At 40.9% G+C, this 18,555-nt stretch overlaps 1 protein-coding gene across 3 annotated transcripts in view; it reads right to left on the reverse strand.

Moving 5' to 3' along the window:
- Nucleotides 1-18,555, reverse strand: part of LOC134534785 (uncharacterized) — a 310,090-nt gene that overhangs the window by 84,737 nt on the left and 206,798 nt on the right. For all 3 annotated transcript variants that reach the window (XM_063373363.1, XM_063373364.1, XM_063373365.1), the window contains exons 2-3: nucleotides 17,670-17,837; nucleotides 10,713-10,850 (exon numbers count right to left, since the gene is read on the reverse strand). In XM_063373363.1, the coding sequence (XP_063229433.1) occupies nucleotides 10,713-10,850; nucleotides 17,670-17,837 (306 nt within the window). The remainder of the gene's footprint in view (nucleotides 1-10,712; nucleotides 10,851-17,669; nucleotides 17,838-18,555) is intronic.

An 18,555-nucleotide genomic window follows, 5' to 3' on the forward strand; every position in this document is an offset into this window, starting at 1 on the left:
GTTTATTGAATTCGAACATAAACTCACCAATAAAAAATGAGAGCGAATCTTTCAGTCCTCGCCACAGATGTGTAACATCTAACCTCGGTAACGAGAAAATTCATGTGTTCTCGTGTTGCAAAGAACACGTATAGTAAGAAACTCGGACACGAAATTTAACGGATAATTTTTTTTAAAATAATGCAGAGCGCGATAAATATACGAAAGTTGTTTTTTAAACTACATTTATTGACGCGAATCACACGTAGTTTCCACACCCGCCGCTAGAATTCGCTGCCGGAGCAGCTACGTCGACTATATAATGTTATTAGCAGACAGAAATTTTAAACAATATAATGAAACGGCTGCGATAAAAGCGAAAAAGACTAGAAAAAAAAATACTAAACCCCGGCTTTGCACCTGATTGTCGATAATGAATTTTTATTAAAATACTTCACATCTTGTTAAAATTCATTAAAAAGTAAATGCTATGACGTTTCCCTTTGGCTTTGTGAACTTTGGTTCGCGCCATCCGCCATAGAAGACTTCGTTTATTTAAGGTGCATTATCAGTTCAAAAGCCCGTAAATTTACCGCAATTTCTAATAGTGTACAGCCTACCCAAGTAAAGATTGCGTGTTCTCTGCGGAACTCAAATACTACTCGGAAATGAACGGCGCACATCGATAACCGCTCACTTCACCGGAACAGTTACCAAGACCCGTGTCACAACGAACTTCCAGAGAACACGGGAACTACTGGTGTTCCCACACTTTCACGATGATTTACCGTTTCCTCTGGACAAAGGTAACAATAAAAAAAAAGGGAGTGCCAGACCGTGACCAATAATCCAACGCGGCAAGAACATCAGTTTACGACCCGGCAATTTGTAATCGTCCGGCCACAGCTACCACGCTCCAAAAACGATTAATCCAGCAACACTGTGAGTAATTGCACGTAATTCGCGATCGAGTCGGCCTGTAGTTATTAGTCAGTCTGAACGACACCGCTCGCGACAACTGTACGCACAGCTGAAACAGTAACGCTCCGTTTAAAACTACGATCCTCTCAAAAAATTGGATTGTATGAACATTGGTTTTGACGGTTTCTAAGAAAAAAAATATAGTTATCGTTAGAGACCTGCAAAATTCGCGGATTCAATGACCTCCAGGATAGACTCTACTACACTCTACACACTCGGGCAAATGCCACCTGTTCATTGGCTGCTCACCTGTGAGTCGTCTCGACCGAGTGTCTGTGATTCGACACTTCTTTGAGCGAGGGTTTCTAATTGGCCCTCATTACTCCAGATTAACAGTGAACCAATTGCAGAAGCAGCTCTAAGGTATAATTATTTGAATTGTAGCATATCACGAAATGAATACGCGAATTTTGCAGGTCTCTAGTTATCGTTTGAATTACGAATATCTCCCGACATCAATTAATTTTTTTACCACTCAAAGTGGTGATTTACATTCCTCAACAAGCTGTTTGTAAATACGTCAATCAACAAATTATTTTTTTAACTCAAAATATATAGCTGATATTTATTAAAATATTTTGAGTTGTTAAAAATGTGTTCAAACGTAAGTTTAAACATTTTAATGGATGCAGTTAAAACTAAAAAAACACACGCGCACTTAAAAACTTTTTAGGATTAGTAAAGGTTGCCAGCATGCTCACATTTTGGAGGTTAATTCATTTGTCCTTCCGTTCGTCGAAAGTTAAAGCTTGGTAAGGTTTTGACGGACGGACGGACGGACAGACGGATAGAATTTTCCGGGCCATCTGATTGGCTGCTGGTCAAGTGATTGACGGACGGGTGAGACGGATCACTGGGAGTCCCGTTCCAGGTCTTATTTTACTTTTACCTTTACCACGGTTAAACTTGTAGACTTTTTGATTGGCCGAACTTCAACAAAATGCAAATATATAAAGTGTATACATTTTTTGCTTAATTGGCTGGCAAAGTTTAATTTTTTTTTACATTTCTGTGCAGTAAGGATAAGGAGAACCAAATGGAATAAATAACTGAAAATACTTGGGTTTAAAGTCAATGATGGTGGCTACTACGTGGTATGGTTTTAAATTTTTTCAGAAATATTTAATTTTATTTAGCCTTTTAAAAATCATAAAAATATCTTAAGATTTTTAAGGCCAGGTAAAATTAACTTTTTTTTGAAAGAAATTAAATAATATCACATAGCAGCCAGTAGAGGTGTAAGTAGAGCCAGTCAAAAAGTCGGCCAGTTTAACCGTGTGGGACGTAAATATAAAAATAATGACCTGGAACGAGACGTACGCTCTTAACGGCGACGTATTTCTTTCTTGTGGCGGCCCCAAGCTCGCAGCACGCGCGGTCCAGGAGAGACGGGCCAGGCGCCGGGTGCCACAGAGAGACAGAGAGACAGAGAGACAGAGAGAGACAGAGAGAGACAGAGAGAGACACAGATAGAGAGACAGATAGAGAGACAGAGAGACAGAGAGACAGAGAGAGAGAGAGAGACATAGACTGTCAAAGGGGTTTCCCCCCCTTTTGGTTTGTTAACCCAGCGCTCTTAGCTTTCGCCCTACCGCCCTGGGGCCCCCACGGGCGTGGATGCGGATACGCCGCATACGCAACCAGGAAGAGCGTTAGAGCTTTTGGCTATGCAAAGGGACTGAGGCTACCCATCTCAGTTTATGCACCACCTCCGGCCCCCTACTCCACTCAGCTAACCAGCAAGTTGGATGCTCCCTTAGACAGAGAGAGAGAGAGAGAGAGAGAGAGAGAGAGAGACAGACAGAGAGAGAGACAGAGAGACAGAGAGACAGAGAGAGAGACGCTCGCCGAGGACTACAGACAGCCACGCGCCGACCACGCGACTCGTATCGACGACGTGAAAGCCGGTGAGAAGGCGCCTGGTTCCCCCCAGAGTCGTCGGGCGAGAAAGCGGCTAACGAGAAACAAATACCAAGCGACGGACGAGACAAGAAGCTCCAGAGAGACGGCAGGTTGGTGGCGGCTGAGGGCAGGCGACGGGAAATCACCTGCACGCGGTCAAACCACCCAACTCACAACACCTCAGGGTCTCCATAAAAACGTAATATATATTTTCACAACTAGAGGTAGTGGGCGGCAATCCCGTGGCCTGGAACTCTACGTGGGCCCGCGGTTCGATGCCCGGATCTTGCATTCGGACCTCGAGGCCCGCAATGGCTGTGATGACAGTACAGTTGCAGCTTACCCTGCGGCGGTATTGCCTGATTAAGCAACAAGTCTGAACCTGCACGCGGTACAAATACCTTCCTAGACCAGGGCCCGGGGGTGAATAATCCCCCCCCCCCCAATTACTTCAAGCTCGGTCTCTCACACGCCATGTTGAATATTCTCATTTTCACGTCATTGATATTGGTTAAGGTATTTTTATGACATTTTAACACGATGCCTCCATTGCATTTGTTGTTCTTACAAAAAAATATTCAACAGATGGTCACTAAGTGTTATGTAATAGCCTTAAAAAGTCGCGCAAGTGATAATAATAACGAACACATTGCGCGACTTTTTACACTCAGTCATTAAACTCAGTGAATGTCTGTTGAAAATAATTGCGGCAGAACAAATGCAAGGGAGGTATCGTGTTGAAATTCCAGAAACAGAACTTTATAATGATAGCAACAACGAGAAAATGAAGAAATCAAACGTGACGCGAGCGACCGAGACTAAGTTACAACGTTTCACAACAACGTGATTTCAAAAGATGTCAAGACCATAAATTTTACCGAAGCCATAACTACTAAGTACAACGTTATATACGCATTTAGAATAATTCGTGAGGTTTCCAATGAATTCATTTGACAGACGTAATTTTCGACCTGCTACCAACGGAAACTTGCGCATTAAAAAAAAAAAAAACACGACCGGGCAATGGCGATTTGCCCCCCCCCCCCCTTTTTTTTTCACCCCAAAAAAATCTAAGGCTAAGTCTAGGGCATGTGACTTAGCGTCAAGCAACAAGGTCACCAACCTTTGCCTTAGAACTAAGTTTAGGCGATCACCTCGGTATCATTAGGAGATTGTATTTCCCCTTCATCCTGAAAGGATCAAACTTTGGAGGACACCTCATTACTCCATACGAACTAAAAAAAAGTCCCATACACACGTGTCACTTTTTTTCTTTTTGGACTCTGAGAAAAGCTGGCACAGGTGAATGAGACTGCAGAGGACACATTTTGTTTAGGTATTTTGCTAATGGAGACTAAACCAAAAAAAATCGACCACAAATTATATAAATAAGTACAATTTTTCCCCTTTCAATTAAACAGTAAAAATGGCTCTAGGCCAGAGGAATTTACCAGAGAAATACCACTGAGTATTCAGTGCCTGACTTGCAATGCCTCAACGCTGATTCACCGTTGCCATGTGCGTTGGTGAGGGCTGCGGATAACCTTCACCTATCATTTCATCTCCGGCAACAGCATATCTGAGATAGCTACCGTAGAACTCATGTTTCTAGTCCTGTGCCAGTGTTCGGATAAAATTTATTTATACGGCATCCAGATATGTTCAAATGTACACCAACACAATTTCGTGTTTAGCGAAATTCTACATATAGAGCAGTGATGACCAACTTCACTCTTTTCGATGGCAATAATTTATTTTTGAAACTAATCCGAGGGCCAGACACATTTGAAGAAATATGTTTAATTTCTTACAACATTTTTTTTACGTCGTATTATTCTGCAGAATTGGTGCGGCATGTGATGAAGAAACGCGAAATAACGTATCTTAAAAATAATATTTCAAAAAAAAATAATATAAAAAGAATTACTATTAAAACATATTACAAAATATACAAACAAATTTTTTTAACTATTTCTGTGAGAACATCAAGGCTTTAAAATGGTACTCTTCTACATACGCAAAGACGGCTTAACACACGACATTTACCTAATATCTCTTTATGGAGATATTTTTCAGGCGAGCCTGAAACTACATCGAAACTTAGGGGATTTAAACACCTGGTGACGAAGCCAGACAAATATTCCTCTGATGGCATGAGTCCAGCTAGACAAGGCAGTTTCATCACAAATTCTTCAGGTGAAGAATGCGGAGAGATAGGCTAAAGTGAGGAAGCTCACATAACTCCCCCGTTCCCACCTCTTCGGATAAGCCCGGCGGGTCAAGACTCCCGTCTCCCAAGGTCACTGGACGCTCTCACTGATAAACCAGCCATTCGTGTCGCAACAGTACAGTTTTGTTTCAAGGCACGGTCTCGACGCCATCTTAGTTATTTAGTTATTTAGTTGTTTAGTTATTCCTACACTGTAGATCTGATTTGTAAATGCAACATATCAGGGGCGCAAGAACAGGGGGGGGGGGGGGGGCAAGGGTATTTTGCCCCCCCTCTGAAACCTTGAAGTGGGGGCAAACGGGGGCAAAGAAAAAGCTGTGTAATCAAGTTTTAGATAATAAAACTACTGCTTAAATAGCACCATTTTCCACCTTGAAATACAAATTTTCCCGGGGGAAGACCCCACCCCCGCTTCAATAGGGGGGATCGATGATTCTTTATAAAAAGGTATATCCCCCCCCCCCCTTTTGAAAATTTAGTTGTTGCGCCCCTGGAACAGATGTATTCGTGTAAATTTACAGATATATGTGAATTTGTACATTTACGTGAAAACAACTGTATCCCTACAAAACAGTATTCGTAGTAATACTTTGTTCGGATTCATACCCAGGAATTCATGCTTTGTGTTGTTCTAAGCACTTCCAAAAGTTAAGTTATTTGTAAATCGTTCCCTGAATAGCTTTCCAGTATTAAATGCGTACATTATAAGTATGATACAGTAAAATAAAGTCCAATTATTAAATATTCGATTATCTTTTCCTTGGTTTACAAAAGTTATGCTTGAATAAAACATCAGTTAAAATATAAAATTATGCCCCAATTTCCGTTAGAAATGCTGAGTATTATTATTATATAATACGTGCATAACCCTAGTCATGTGTTGTACAAAGTTATAACATCTTAAAAACTATTTCTTGGCAACTGGTCTTTGCAGGAATATTTGGTAAAAGTACAGAATTTTTTCCTAGGTATTTATTTGATGATTACTCTATACACTGATCACGATAACTCTTTCGCATTTGTCATTTTGTCGCAATTTTCGTAACGTTATTTGCGAGGTGTGAACTGTGGCGCGAATGATCGTAGTTATGAACTTTTGAATGAACTTTCACTCCTATTGGATTTGGATAAGACTTAAATATCTGGCGACGAAATTTGTAACAAAGCATACAAAGAGAGCTACTTTGATAAATTCACAGGAATAGCCCTTAAATAATAGTAGTGAACAAAACATCAAATAGCCAACGAGTCCAAACAACACGAAACTACTGAAGTGCACTGACATAACATTTTTTTTTTTCAACAACCATCAGCTGTAATCAGCAGATGGTCGTGTTAGAGCGTCTCGTTGGTAATCAAGACGTCCTGAGCTTACTGCGATCATCAGGGCCCATTGCTCGAAGGTCCTGCATTTTAACTCCCAAATTTAAAACACGTTTTAATTAACCATGCCGGCAGACACGTCGCGGACATTTTAAAAAGTGGACCACTTACTCCGAAACCAAAAAGACATCAAACTAGTTAGCCGCAGCAAGAAGACGCGTAAAAAAAAGTATAGATGAAACGGAAGAGATGGATGGGGAGAACAAATGGAGGTTATGCTGAAAAACGACTCTCGAGGAAGACATGACTGGGAATGAAACGTGAACAATTAACTGGAGAAATGGGGAGGATATCAATCAAAGAACAGGCCTTTAAGGTCACGAAGTGTCCTCCCTTCTAGGATTTAAAAAAAAATTGAGGACACAATAAGAAAATTATGGCAACCTAGCTACATAAGGTTACAGATATTATTTTGGAAGAATTGATTATTGTAATCCTTATAGTGGGCTACAATAATGTATTTCCTCCCCATTACAGCCCGACCTGCCTCATACACGAAAGCGCCAGGAATTATACTTGCAAGTAGTCTGTGATGCAAGTTTTCACGCGTGTTTTTTGTAAGCATGTCTGTCATACAAACAAGATGTGTGCATTAATGTATTAAACAGTATTGTGTATTTATGATGTGTTTTAACGAAATCAGAGAATCGAAAACAATTAATTTTAAAAAAATGCCCGTTGTCTTTTCTTAAGTCAAATCTTTACACGTATTTCTATGTGTAAATGGTGGCGTTATAAAAGTCCATTATTCCATAAGATTTTAAAGTTACCATTAATTTTATTTTAAATAAATTATAGAGAAACTAACTCACAAAAATGATAAAATAGTTATCGTGGAACCCCTCCTTCACAAAATCCTGGCTACGGCTCTGCTCGGAACATCATGATCATTATAAATATCCTCTGCAACTAAAGCTTACAAACATATTAACATTACTCGTGTGGTACACCTAACATCGTGTATAAAAAGAATGAGTGTCGGCATCGATATAAATCGACTTATCCCCATTAATTTCATACTGTGTTTATCGGAAAGTTATGGTGTATTTAGACAATGAAAATAAATATCGAATTGGTATTCTATTTCCGACTGGGTGGTCTGTAAACTACACGGGATTATGTCAACAAGCTACAGCGATGAAAGCTAAGAGAATCGTTAATCAACATACAGAAAGTTCCCTCACATTACAAAAATCCGCAGTGTATCCAACTTAAATTCTTAAAATTTATCAACGATACAAAAATATACAAAAGGAAGGAACCTATTCATCTTAAAAGGGGATTATACCCATCACCTTGCTTTTTTTTTTTTTTAATTTCGCTATAGGTACGGTAACTTCAATTTTGAGTTATTTATCAGAAATTCTGGAAATACAGGAAATAAATAATGTATTACAAACCTATTATACCTCCTTCCAAACCTGAATTTTACTAATTTTCGGGAGAAAATAGCTGATTATTTCACGGGACCAACTACAAATTAGGGGGATCCGTAAGCATAGTGGTGTTTCGTCAAAACATTTTCAGCTTTGAGTCAGCTACATATTTCACCTCTGAAACGTCAAAACTATTATTTTGTATGGAAAACTCAAATATGCAATTATTATTTTTAATTCACTATGTTCTAGAGTCCCTCATTTGCTGTAATCATTGCAAAAGTCAACTGATGCTGGCTTCTGCAAGTGCTTAAAGCAAAGTTCTGTGTCATGTTGAGCCACAAGATGTAACAAGGAAGTTGAACTGCTAGCTAGCTAAGATGGCGAGGTTTAATGAACGTAAGAATTCTAATTTTCGAGCACCTCCCCCGTTTAGAGCAGCTGCAACGACATTGCCGACTGAAACCCATCTACTTATTCAACTGAAAGACACTTCAAAGTCGCTCAACATCATTTACTCGCGTTACAATCGAAATACAATTGCTGTTTCATAAATACAGTGGGCTGTAATCTGCAGCCTTGAACCCTCCCCTCGCCAAGCGGTTCGATGCCAGGATCTGGCGGTCGGACCACGAGGCAGGCAGTGGCTATGATGGCACAGTTGCAGTTTACCCTGCACCTGGTCGGGTGCACGAGTTCTAAAAGAGCGAGGGCGCTAAGGTCGACAATGGCTCGCGCCCCATACGCCCCTTCGCCTCTATGCGAACTGGCGTGCGGTCTACTCGTCGGTTAACGTAACGTGCCTCTATGGGACTTCAAGAAGTGACCGTTTAATTTTATGCCGGAATATTAAAAAAATAATCCATGCACTTCTCTAAAAACTTACAAGTCTTTGTTTTAAAAAAAAAATTTCATACCTATAAACGTATTAGAAAACACCAGTTTTAGCCTTTTCTTCACTGTCCAAAAAAAAAAAAATACCCGTTTACGAATAAACCATAAAACGAAGATGGTTATTAGATGTTATTCGTAATCAGTAGGGGCAGGCATTTTTCGCGAAAAAAGATCTGAACGCTTGATAGACCGCAACAAGGTATACCCGAACCTGTGGTTTATTCCTTGTGATTGGCGTCCGTATGCGAGAGAAGTCGTTGCCTTTATTTGACCGAGCCATTCAGGACGCGTTTGCTTTCGCACTGAATTACTGTGATTGGTGTTGTTACAGAAATATGCATGCCCCTAGTAATCAGACGCTATCAATAAATAGGGACCGGAAAAATTCGCTGGTTCAATGACCTCCAGGATGAACTCCATAGTTATACGTACACTCGGTCAAATGTCACCCACTCATTGGCTGCTGTCTTGTGAGACGTCCCAACGTAGCAGCTTGTGATTCTATAAAGCTTTGGTTTGGTGTTTAAAATTGGCCCAGAGTCATCCAAGTGAGTTGCGAGCCAATAGCAGAGGCAGCACTGAGGTATAACTATTTGTATTTTAGCCTATCGCGAAATGCATAGCTGCCAACCTCAAATCACACCCATCAGTAATGACAATTATATGAAGAAAAAAAAGTACGCGTAAATAATGCACGATAAATGTTTCCTGGGGAATTATGACACATACAAGATAAAACAAGGAAAATAAAATGCAAAAAAAAAATGAAAAATATAGGCCTATAGGTATATATGAATACAATGCAAATTAATGAATAAAAAAAACTATTTGAACAATACATTCATCTGAATATGTAAGAAATGTCAATAATTTTACTGGAAAGTTTGAACCTTCAATTCAAAGTATTCAAAGTTAAACTTGTGAACAACTGTCTTTTTATTTGCTTCTTTTATCCTGGTTGGATTAGAACTTCCTTGTAAACAAACAACAGAAGACAAACAAAAGAACTTGTAAACAATAACTCTGCGTTCGTTACTTTCGTTTCTTCAGATGTAGCGAAAAAAACGACGATATAGATATATTAATCGTCATGGCTATAAAATGTTCCGCATGTTTCTTTGATTCAATATGCCGTTTACAGTCATCCCTTCCACCATGTGCAATCGAAAAGTCACACGTGCATACATTACAAAACGCGTGGTGTTCCAAAACATTTGAAGACGACAAGCATGGCCATTCTTTTGAATAGTTTAAGTCGAAAGTTCTGAAGAATTGCGTTCTTTTTTTCCCCCCAGAAACACTTGTTCTGTCACACGCTTCATTTCTACAACCGGCACTGAAGAACAAAACACTATCGAAAAACATTAAAAAAAATTTCACGTCTGTAGAAAGACAAAAACACTATGATGAAAAAAATGGCTTTCAAAAAAAATTAAAACACAGGTTAGCCAAAGTACCGTGCAAAAATTATCGTGATGTAAGTAGCCGAAAAACGAAAAGTCCGAGAATATGTACTAGTTTTGTCGTACAACGGACGTAATACCATCCCATTACTATTTGAAAACACGAGAATTAATCTACTAATTTCAATAGTACATGCGCACACATACTAGTTCCGTTATTTGCGCAACCACGCGATGTATTCGAACTGCGTTCACGAAACCGCACAGCAGAAACTGAATTTTTTCCGTCTCCGTGCAGCACAACGCCTCGTTTCCGTAATACACCAGCGATGTTCCGTAATTCCGTAATTCGGTGTTAAATCCGTAATAATTACGGAAAATCCGTAATGGTTGGCAGCTATGGAAATGAATTCGCGAATTTTCCCGGTCTCTAGTTATTGGTGTTGTTACAGAAATCCGCATGCCCCTAATAATCAGACGCTATCAATAAATGGTTTGAGTGGTTTGTGGATGGCGCGCTCTGGGCGATGGACGGCGCGGTGCAGGGAGGGGGAGAGGACTGACCTTGGGAGCCGGTGAACCTCTTGCGGCGCTCCTCGGCGTCTTCGTCGCTGTCCTCCAGCGACTCGATGGACGCCAGGTAGGCGGACGACTTGGGCGCCGAGCCCAGCAGCTTGCCGTCGCCGCAGAAGCTGCTGGTGCCTGGCGGGACAACATTCAAACTCATAAGCCTTTACTTATGCATTTTTACACGGATTGTTCGATAGCAGTTGGTACTCCAGCAATCGGTGCTCTTTTACCAAAGGACATCACTAGAGTCCCGGAAATTTCGCGGATTCCTCTGGCCTCAGGATAGAATTCAAAGTTATAGGTGTGCTCGACCCATGTTTACTTTCCCATCGGTTGATTTCTTAGCGAAAATTTTTTTATCCTTGTTATTTGGCACTACCTGATTCGCTTACTTCTCTCCTAGCTGGACATCGTTGGCTCACGGTCGTAGAGGGGCGTGTCCAGATAACTGCGGTTCAATCATGAACACAGTGCGACAGTGTGGAGGTTTGCATTCTAGCTTGCGACTAAATGAATGCGCGAAAATTCCGTGGCTCTAGACATTACATGTTTTGTTAACATTATAACTATTCTCACATATACATACATTTAAATTATTTACATGTTTTACAGGATAATCGTGAAGGAAATTTAAAAAAAAAAAAACTTCTGCATTAATTGGAGCCCGGGGCTCAATGTTTTTGTTTGCCTGGACACTAGTTGTAGAAAGCACTAGATAGGAGTTTATTCGGTATTACATGCATTATGGCGGGACAGAGCAGCGACCAATCACCATCTCGCGCGCGGCGCCGGCACGCTCACAGGCCGCGTGCGTAAAGATGCTCGAGGAACGGTAACGACACATTCAGCGCAATTAGGAGACTGCATTTATGAAATACTTTTTTCGAGATAATATTGAGTATTTAATACGAAAATAGGCGCATAATTTTATATTATAATTGATTTTTCATAATAGCATAATTTTGTAAACCATGGAAAAGATACTAGAACATCCCATAGTTGGCCTTTATTTTATTGTGCTTATTAATGTGCCCAGCAAATACTTGAAAGCTTCCAGGGAAAAGTTTAAAAATAAACTTTAACTATTGGAGGTACTGGGACAATGCAAGGCATAAATAACGCCCGGGTACAAATCGGAACAAATATTACTTACAAACATCTGTAATTTTACGTGAATATTACTGTTACATTCATAAGCAACATTTTACGCAGCATGCTTACCACTTGCTTTTTTTTTTAACGCTAAGTAAGTATGTGCGAGGCTACTTGCAGGTCATCAGGAACTCGAGACGGAATCGGAGGCCCGCCCTCGCACTTGGCCTCACCCCCCCCCCCCCCCCCCCCCACCCCACACACACACACACTGCTGCAGTCCGCGCATGCGCAATGAGACCCCCATTATTCTCGGGGGGCAGGGAGACGTGGGCAGCTCATCAAGCGAGCCGGGGCGAGCCGCGCGTGGGGGAACCGGCGCTCGAGGCTGCGACACCCGCCACCAGGCGCGCTGCTTGCCACACGGCGCGTCTCAGGGACACGCGGCCCCCGACCCTACAATCTGACTGCATTTCAGCCGGCTTGCTTTACATTTCAACAGGCACTGGACACCAAAAGACCCACAAAAAGATTTTTTTGAAGCTCACTTTTTTTTACGTGACAACGTCTAATAAATCGATGAACGCCGGCTGCACGCACGAAAAAGTGTCCCGTTACACTCATTGTACGCTTGCGCCGCATCTATCTCTCTTCCACTCTATTGGAACAACCATCGATTTGACTTTTTCGAGGCACATTAAACTTGTAACACTCCCATTCGTTTCCTATTTTTCCTATCATCGTCCTATCCTTAACAGAATAACACAGATTGGAAGAAGTTAAATTGCAAACATGTATAAAGGTTATAGTTAAAATAATCTCTTCGTTAAAGTAATAAACATATTTGAATTAATGAGTGCAAATAAAAGAAAATTTATCAATTAAATTGTAGATTTCATTTCACTCCTTTGTATCCATACAAAATAGTGATAATTCAATAAAACTGATTCAATTTTATTCATAAAAGTATGCAATCATTTCATCAATGTTTTATTATGACGTTGTGACGTTAAACTATCGTCCGTAAACCGACTTTACAGACAACCATTTTTTTACGTGAATACGTCTTTAAAATGTTTTCCATAGTAGGAGGCAATAAAAAAAACAAACGAATGATAACAAAATCGGGGGATACAGTTTGGTGTTGCACCTACACATCTATCATCTCCATCCAAAATTTAATCCACTGGATAGCTAAAGACTTTGACGCATCGCGCGCGGAGGAGGGGGAAGCGCCGCCATTTTGAGGTCATTTTGCTGCGTTTCGAGATTTTCATTTAGTATAACTTTTGACTCTGAGAATCTACGACGTTCGTTTGAGTTTCAATCGTCAGCTCTCGTCAAAATCTATCGATTACTCATATAAAACATTAGTGTAAAATAGTTACAGTGAATTCAGATAGTGTTAAAATAAAAATTTGCGTATTTTATATTTTGTATAGAAAATATTACCTGTTACGTACACGTATTCACGTGCAACACAAGGCCGTGTCCATGACACAGCCACACCCCATTTTTTACAGTCGGTAGGGTATTTCGAGGCGATGACTCAGAGCGTAACGAAACGTGCAACGCTTAGGAGGTGAACGAATAAAGTTAAGAGCACGACTCTTCGTAATGAGAGTTTTTCTTCGCCATGGTTGTCATAGTTGTGAATCTACATTGAGTACTTTATTGTTTGGTTATACCGTTAACTATTAAATAATAACCGTGTGCCCGATGGGAAAGTATTTGATCCTCATTTCTGACGAATTACCATAAACGCTGTAACAACCGACTATTATTTAAAAAAAAAAAAAAACCGGAAGCCTAAATACCAATTTCCACATTTCTAACTTCAGAAATGACAAACTTCCATCCCCTATTTAACCCCCTTCCTTACTTAATGCTCACCTACCTTATATAAGGAACTCCTATGCCAAATTTCATGCTTATAGACCCACCGATTTAAGCTGTGTGTTGTATATCAGTTAGTGTCAAGAATTTTATTGAGTAGATTTTGTTTGATTGTTCAAGTGGATTGTAAAGTCTGAAGTTTCTCTTCTGACGTGACGGCCACGCATCTATTGTTTTTTTTAAAGATTGTTTTTGAAACACTAAAAAAAAGCGTCTGAAATTTTTTTATCACCTTATTTACCACCAAAAAAAAAGCCAAGTAAGTAATTGCAATATTGTTGGCACGATTACGGACGTTCAACTTTTTTTCCCCATAACTGAGCATAAGCTGCAGATCCTGTAAGCCGAGGGCACACGAGCCAATCTCTTACGGGCGAATGTCCGCCTCAAACGTGTGGGGCAGTCGTGCATGCTAGCGACTAGCACACAAGGACGTGTGCAGTATACTAGCTGGTGCGGCACAGCAACAGTTCTAGTTTCCACTCTCTTGCTTCTACAAGTACATTCAAAACGAACCGAAAATTATCCACGGCAATGTCAGAAAAAATATACTTAACATGTAGGTACATTCATGCAATAATTAAATAAATTTTAGTACAAAATTTAAAATTCCGCCGGAAATACTGATTACATAAAGTAGTAAGTACCATGTGTATCATCAACTAACTTTCTTGCATACTGGCTATAACTGGAACTAGTGTTCACTTTTTTTTCGCATCGTATGTTATATTTAGAGACCTACAGAAGTCTCGTTATTTCTTGGCACTAGGCTAAACTCCACACACTTCAACATAAACAGATTAATGTCTTTTGTCCGCATTGTACATAGTTGGATCCTATAAATTTTGTTATTTTCTTACTGACTCTTGTTCTTCGTTTGAGCCCCGATATCGTGGATTCATATGGTAGCAAAGTAGACTTGAAGCTCATATACATTTTTGGTTGATCATACTACAGCGTTCTTGACATGGCCTGACGACACTTAGTTATAAACATGCACTGTAATTTTTTTTAAATATATCAAATATATTAATGTAAACGTAGATATTTTTAAATTTGCAAATTTACATAAAAACAACTGTATCACTGTATAATTTCCAGAATTAACTGTGCATATTAATAAGCACAGTAAAAAAAGCCAAACAGTACAATATTTGATTATCTCTTCCATTACTTCAAAAATTAAAATATATAATATAAAATTATGCGCCAATTTTCGTAAGAAATACTCAGTAGTATTTCCATGCAAAAATAACCATAGACATGTGTTGTACAAATTTTTACAATATATTTCTTGTGGTATTGCAAACTATTTCTTGGCAAAGAAATCTTTTGTAAAAGTAAGTACATTTTTTTTGTGTAACCATTCACGTGCGACCGTGAAAAAAAAAAAGGAAGCTTGATTATGTTGCGTCTAGCCTGGAGGAAAATAGATCCGCGAAATAACAGTGGCCGTACCCATGATCCAACGAAAAATTACATTTATAATAATTAGTTTGCTCGCGTGCTGAAGCAAGGGGCTACAGAGCGGGTAGCGGTCTCGTCTAGACGGGGAGAGAGAGAGAGAGTAGCCGGCCGAGCAGGTTGGCACACGCACACGCACCGCCGCACAGCGAGTCGACGAGAGTTACAGCGAGCTTGTGGCGACGGAGCGTAGGCGGGCCAGGCCATAGCGCGGCGTCTGGCAGCTCTCCCGCGAGTTCCCGCCCACAGGCAGGGCCGTCGACGGAGAGGGGGAGAGTGGGGGCAAAACCCCCGGACCCCGGGCACCAAGCGTTAGGGATGGTTGGGGGGACGGCGTTTCCCTCGGTTGAGTTTCTAGATATGTTTAATGCATTAGTTTCACCGTGAGAGTAGGTCAAAATTACGGGGTCTTCTGCTAATATGATTAATTGTAATCCTTGCAAGTTATGCAATACGCAAAAGTCACGGCAACCTCGGATGAACAAAATGTGGACAACACGGACGGAGTAAGAAAATCGCTTGGTTTTCAGCTGGCCTAGTGGTGTCATTTATCGGGCTAGTGTATTGTTCTAGATTTTCTTCAGTTTATACATTCATTTGCCCGAAACAGTAAATGGCTTCAGATCATTATCTAGTCCTCAAAAATTTTTTCCAGAGTTTTTTTGTAAGACACGTACACATCACATCACGTCAGTATACTGGCAAAAGTAACCAAGTCAAAAAAGTAGCAAATAATATTAAAGGTAGAGGTATACTTTCCGAAAAAAAATGCCCAAGTCAGTATCTCAATCATTAGATAAAACATCGCTATTTTCGCTAAGTTTCAATAACTAATAAAGTGTTAGGAAAAAATGATAATGTTTTTAATTCAATTTTTTTACAATTTTTTTTACTTGGTCACCTTGGAGGCATAAGGCACTATGTCACAAAAAAAAATTTCGTGAGAGTACTTTTAAAGAATTTTAAATACTGCCTCACTTGTTTACTTAACAACATTTTTTTTTACCCTAAATATGTGAAATTTTGAATGACGTAGATGTTAGTGTTGTTTGTCGCTAGAAATAACGTAAAACAGTGGTTAAGTCTGCGGTTAAGGTTAAAAGTGCATTTTGACCTGCAGTGGACACAGTAGAGATGTAATGAAGGGATTGAGAAGTGGTGCAGTAACGAATACAGAAGGGGTGAACGGCCTTGCAGCCATTATATATTTTTTTTATGAGAAAGTTTTCTTTATGACTAAATTTTGAAGGAAAATTGGTTACTACATTGAAATATCAGGAAAAGTAGACTTTTATCCGAACGTTTACACATAGAAATATAAGTTATGATTTTCCTTCAGAATGGTAAACTAAACATTTTTTAAAGAGGTTTTTATTTAATTGTTTTTGTTCGAATAATTTGTCATAAGTACTTATTTAATAATGTGCTATGTTTGTATGACATTCAACGTAAGACTACTTGAACACACGATTCCTGCCGCATATCGGAGGAAATGCATTATTGTGGACCGCTAAAGATTACAATAACCCCTCTGCGAACCTAATGCAGCTAGGTTGATCGCCTGGTTCCTGCTGTTCTGAATCCTGGACGGTGAGGGGTCTGACCCTCCATGGACCTCGTGCCACGGCCCCGAGGCCTCAGACATGAAGTCAAACATGCTACAGAACCCTCTGCAGATAGCTGTAGCGAACTCGACATCGGGGGGTGAGGGGCGCGGTGCTGGCCCGCCATTAGCCGCGACTGCTCCCAGTCCAAGCTTTGAATATATATACTGTATAGAAGTCGCGAGTGGATAGGATTTACTCTAAGTTTTTCAGGAGCGTATGATGAGCAGCTTGGGAACTTCACCGCTGCAGTGCGCTGCCGTAACGCCCTGTATCATCTTAGTTGTTATTTACACGTTAGAGCGCAGACCTGTCGCCCGCTGTCATTCCCCGCACCCCCCGCCCAACATTCACTGCAGCTCAAGGTCGTTCAACTGGAGGGGGAAGGGGTGTTTGAAGAGTTCGACACTTGACCGCTAGGGACCACCACAAGTCGATGCCCTAGAGATGGTGGCGATTGCGGCGGTGAATTGACCAACTACCTCAAAACCGTATTAGAAATTTTAACCTGGGCTGGCGACTTCCCGCCCATTGCTTGGTAGTTTATTTCTACTCTGTCCAAATTTTCTTTCGGAACTATCCTTCTGTTTCCTCTAACCAACCTGCTTGTTATTAATGCATGAAATTTTTTTTTGCATCCCGCATGTAAGTGCCCAGGGTTCTCCCTGTGTCTATGCAGGTTTTACCTGGGCCCAACTTAATCTAGTTTTAGTCTAGGATAGTCAGTGAGGGGAGTTAGTCATGGCTGGCCAATCCCCTCCTAGCACATGATACATGCTACCTCTCCTGCATGATTAGAGCGTATAGGCTTGGGCATGAGACGCACTTGGAACCCATCCCTAACCCAGACCCCTACCAAATACACTTAGTAAGGAAAAGAGAGAGAGAGACTCACCCGAGGACGACGATGACGACGTGGAGGAGGCGATGGAGCTGGCGCTGAGCGGGCGCGCGCCGGGGCGGGCCGAGGCCTGGCCGCGGGGGGAGGCCTGCGACGGCCGCCCCACCAGGGCGTCGTACATGCCGAGCAGGGTGGGCACCAGGTCCGCCGAGGGCGACGAGCCTGCGGAACACACACACACGCGTCAGTACAGCCAGTACTACCACTACAACCACTGCACTGTCGACATCTCGCCTCATGTTGCGAATACACTCACAATTAGTAGAGACCTGCAAAATTCGCGATTTCAAATCCCTAAAGGATAGACTCCATGATCCTCTGTGCACTCGTGCAAATTACATCTGCTGATTGGTTACCGACTCGTTAACACCTGTTGACTGGAATGATCGTGATTCGCTAATTCTTCTGTTAAAGATTTTTCATTGGCCCGGAGTCCTTCAGATAAACTGTGGCCCAATCACTGAAGCAAAATAATGTCAAAAGTATTTGGACTCTATCCTATCGCGAAATGAATCCGCGAATTTTACAGGTCTCTATCAATTAGAGAACGGAAAAATTCACGGATTCATTAGGCGATAAGTCTAAAGTTCGAATACATGTAGCTTTTACTTCGCATGTTGCAAATACACTTATAATTAGAGAACGGGAAAATTCTCGTATTCATTTCGCGATAGTCTAAAATCAAATACATGAGGCTATTCCTATTGGCTCACCGTTCGCATAGACGACCATAGGTTAATGAAGAAACCCTCAACCAAAGAAGTATCGAATCAACAGGCAAACCAGTAGAGATCTCTCAAGAGTCAGCAGCCAATGAACTGGCGTTATTTTCCCGAGTATACAGAGGACTGTGTATAGACTATCCTGAAGGTCATCGAAA

This window comes from Bacillus rossius, chromosome 8 (assembly GCF_032445375.1).
Source record: "Bacillus rossius redtenbacheri isolate Brsri chromosome 8, Brsri_v3, whole genome shotgun sequence".
Classification (NCBI taxonomy): domain Eukaryota; kingdom Metazoa; phylum Arthropoda; class Insecta; order Phasmatodea; family Bacillidae; genus Bacillus; species Bacillus rossius.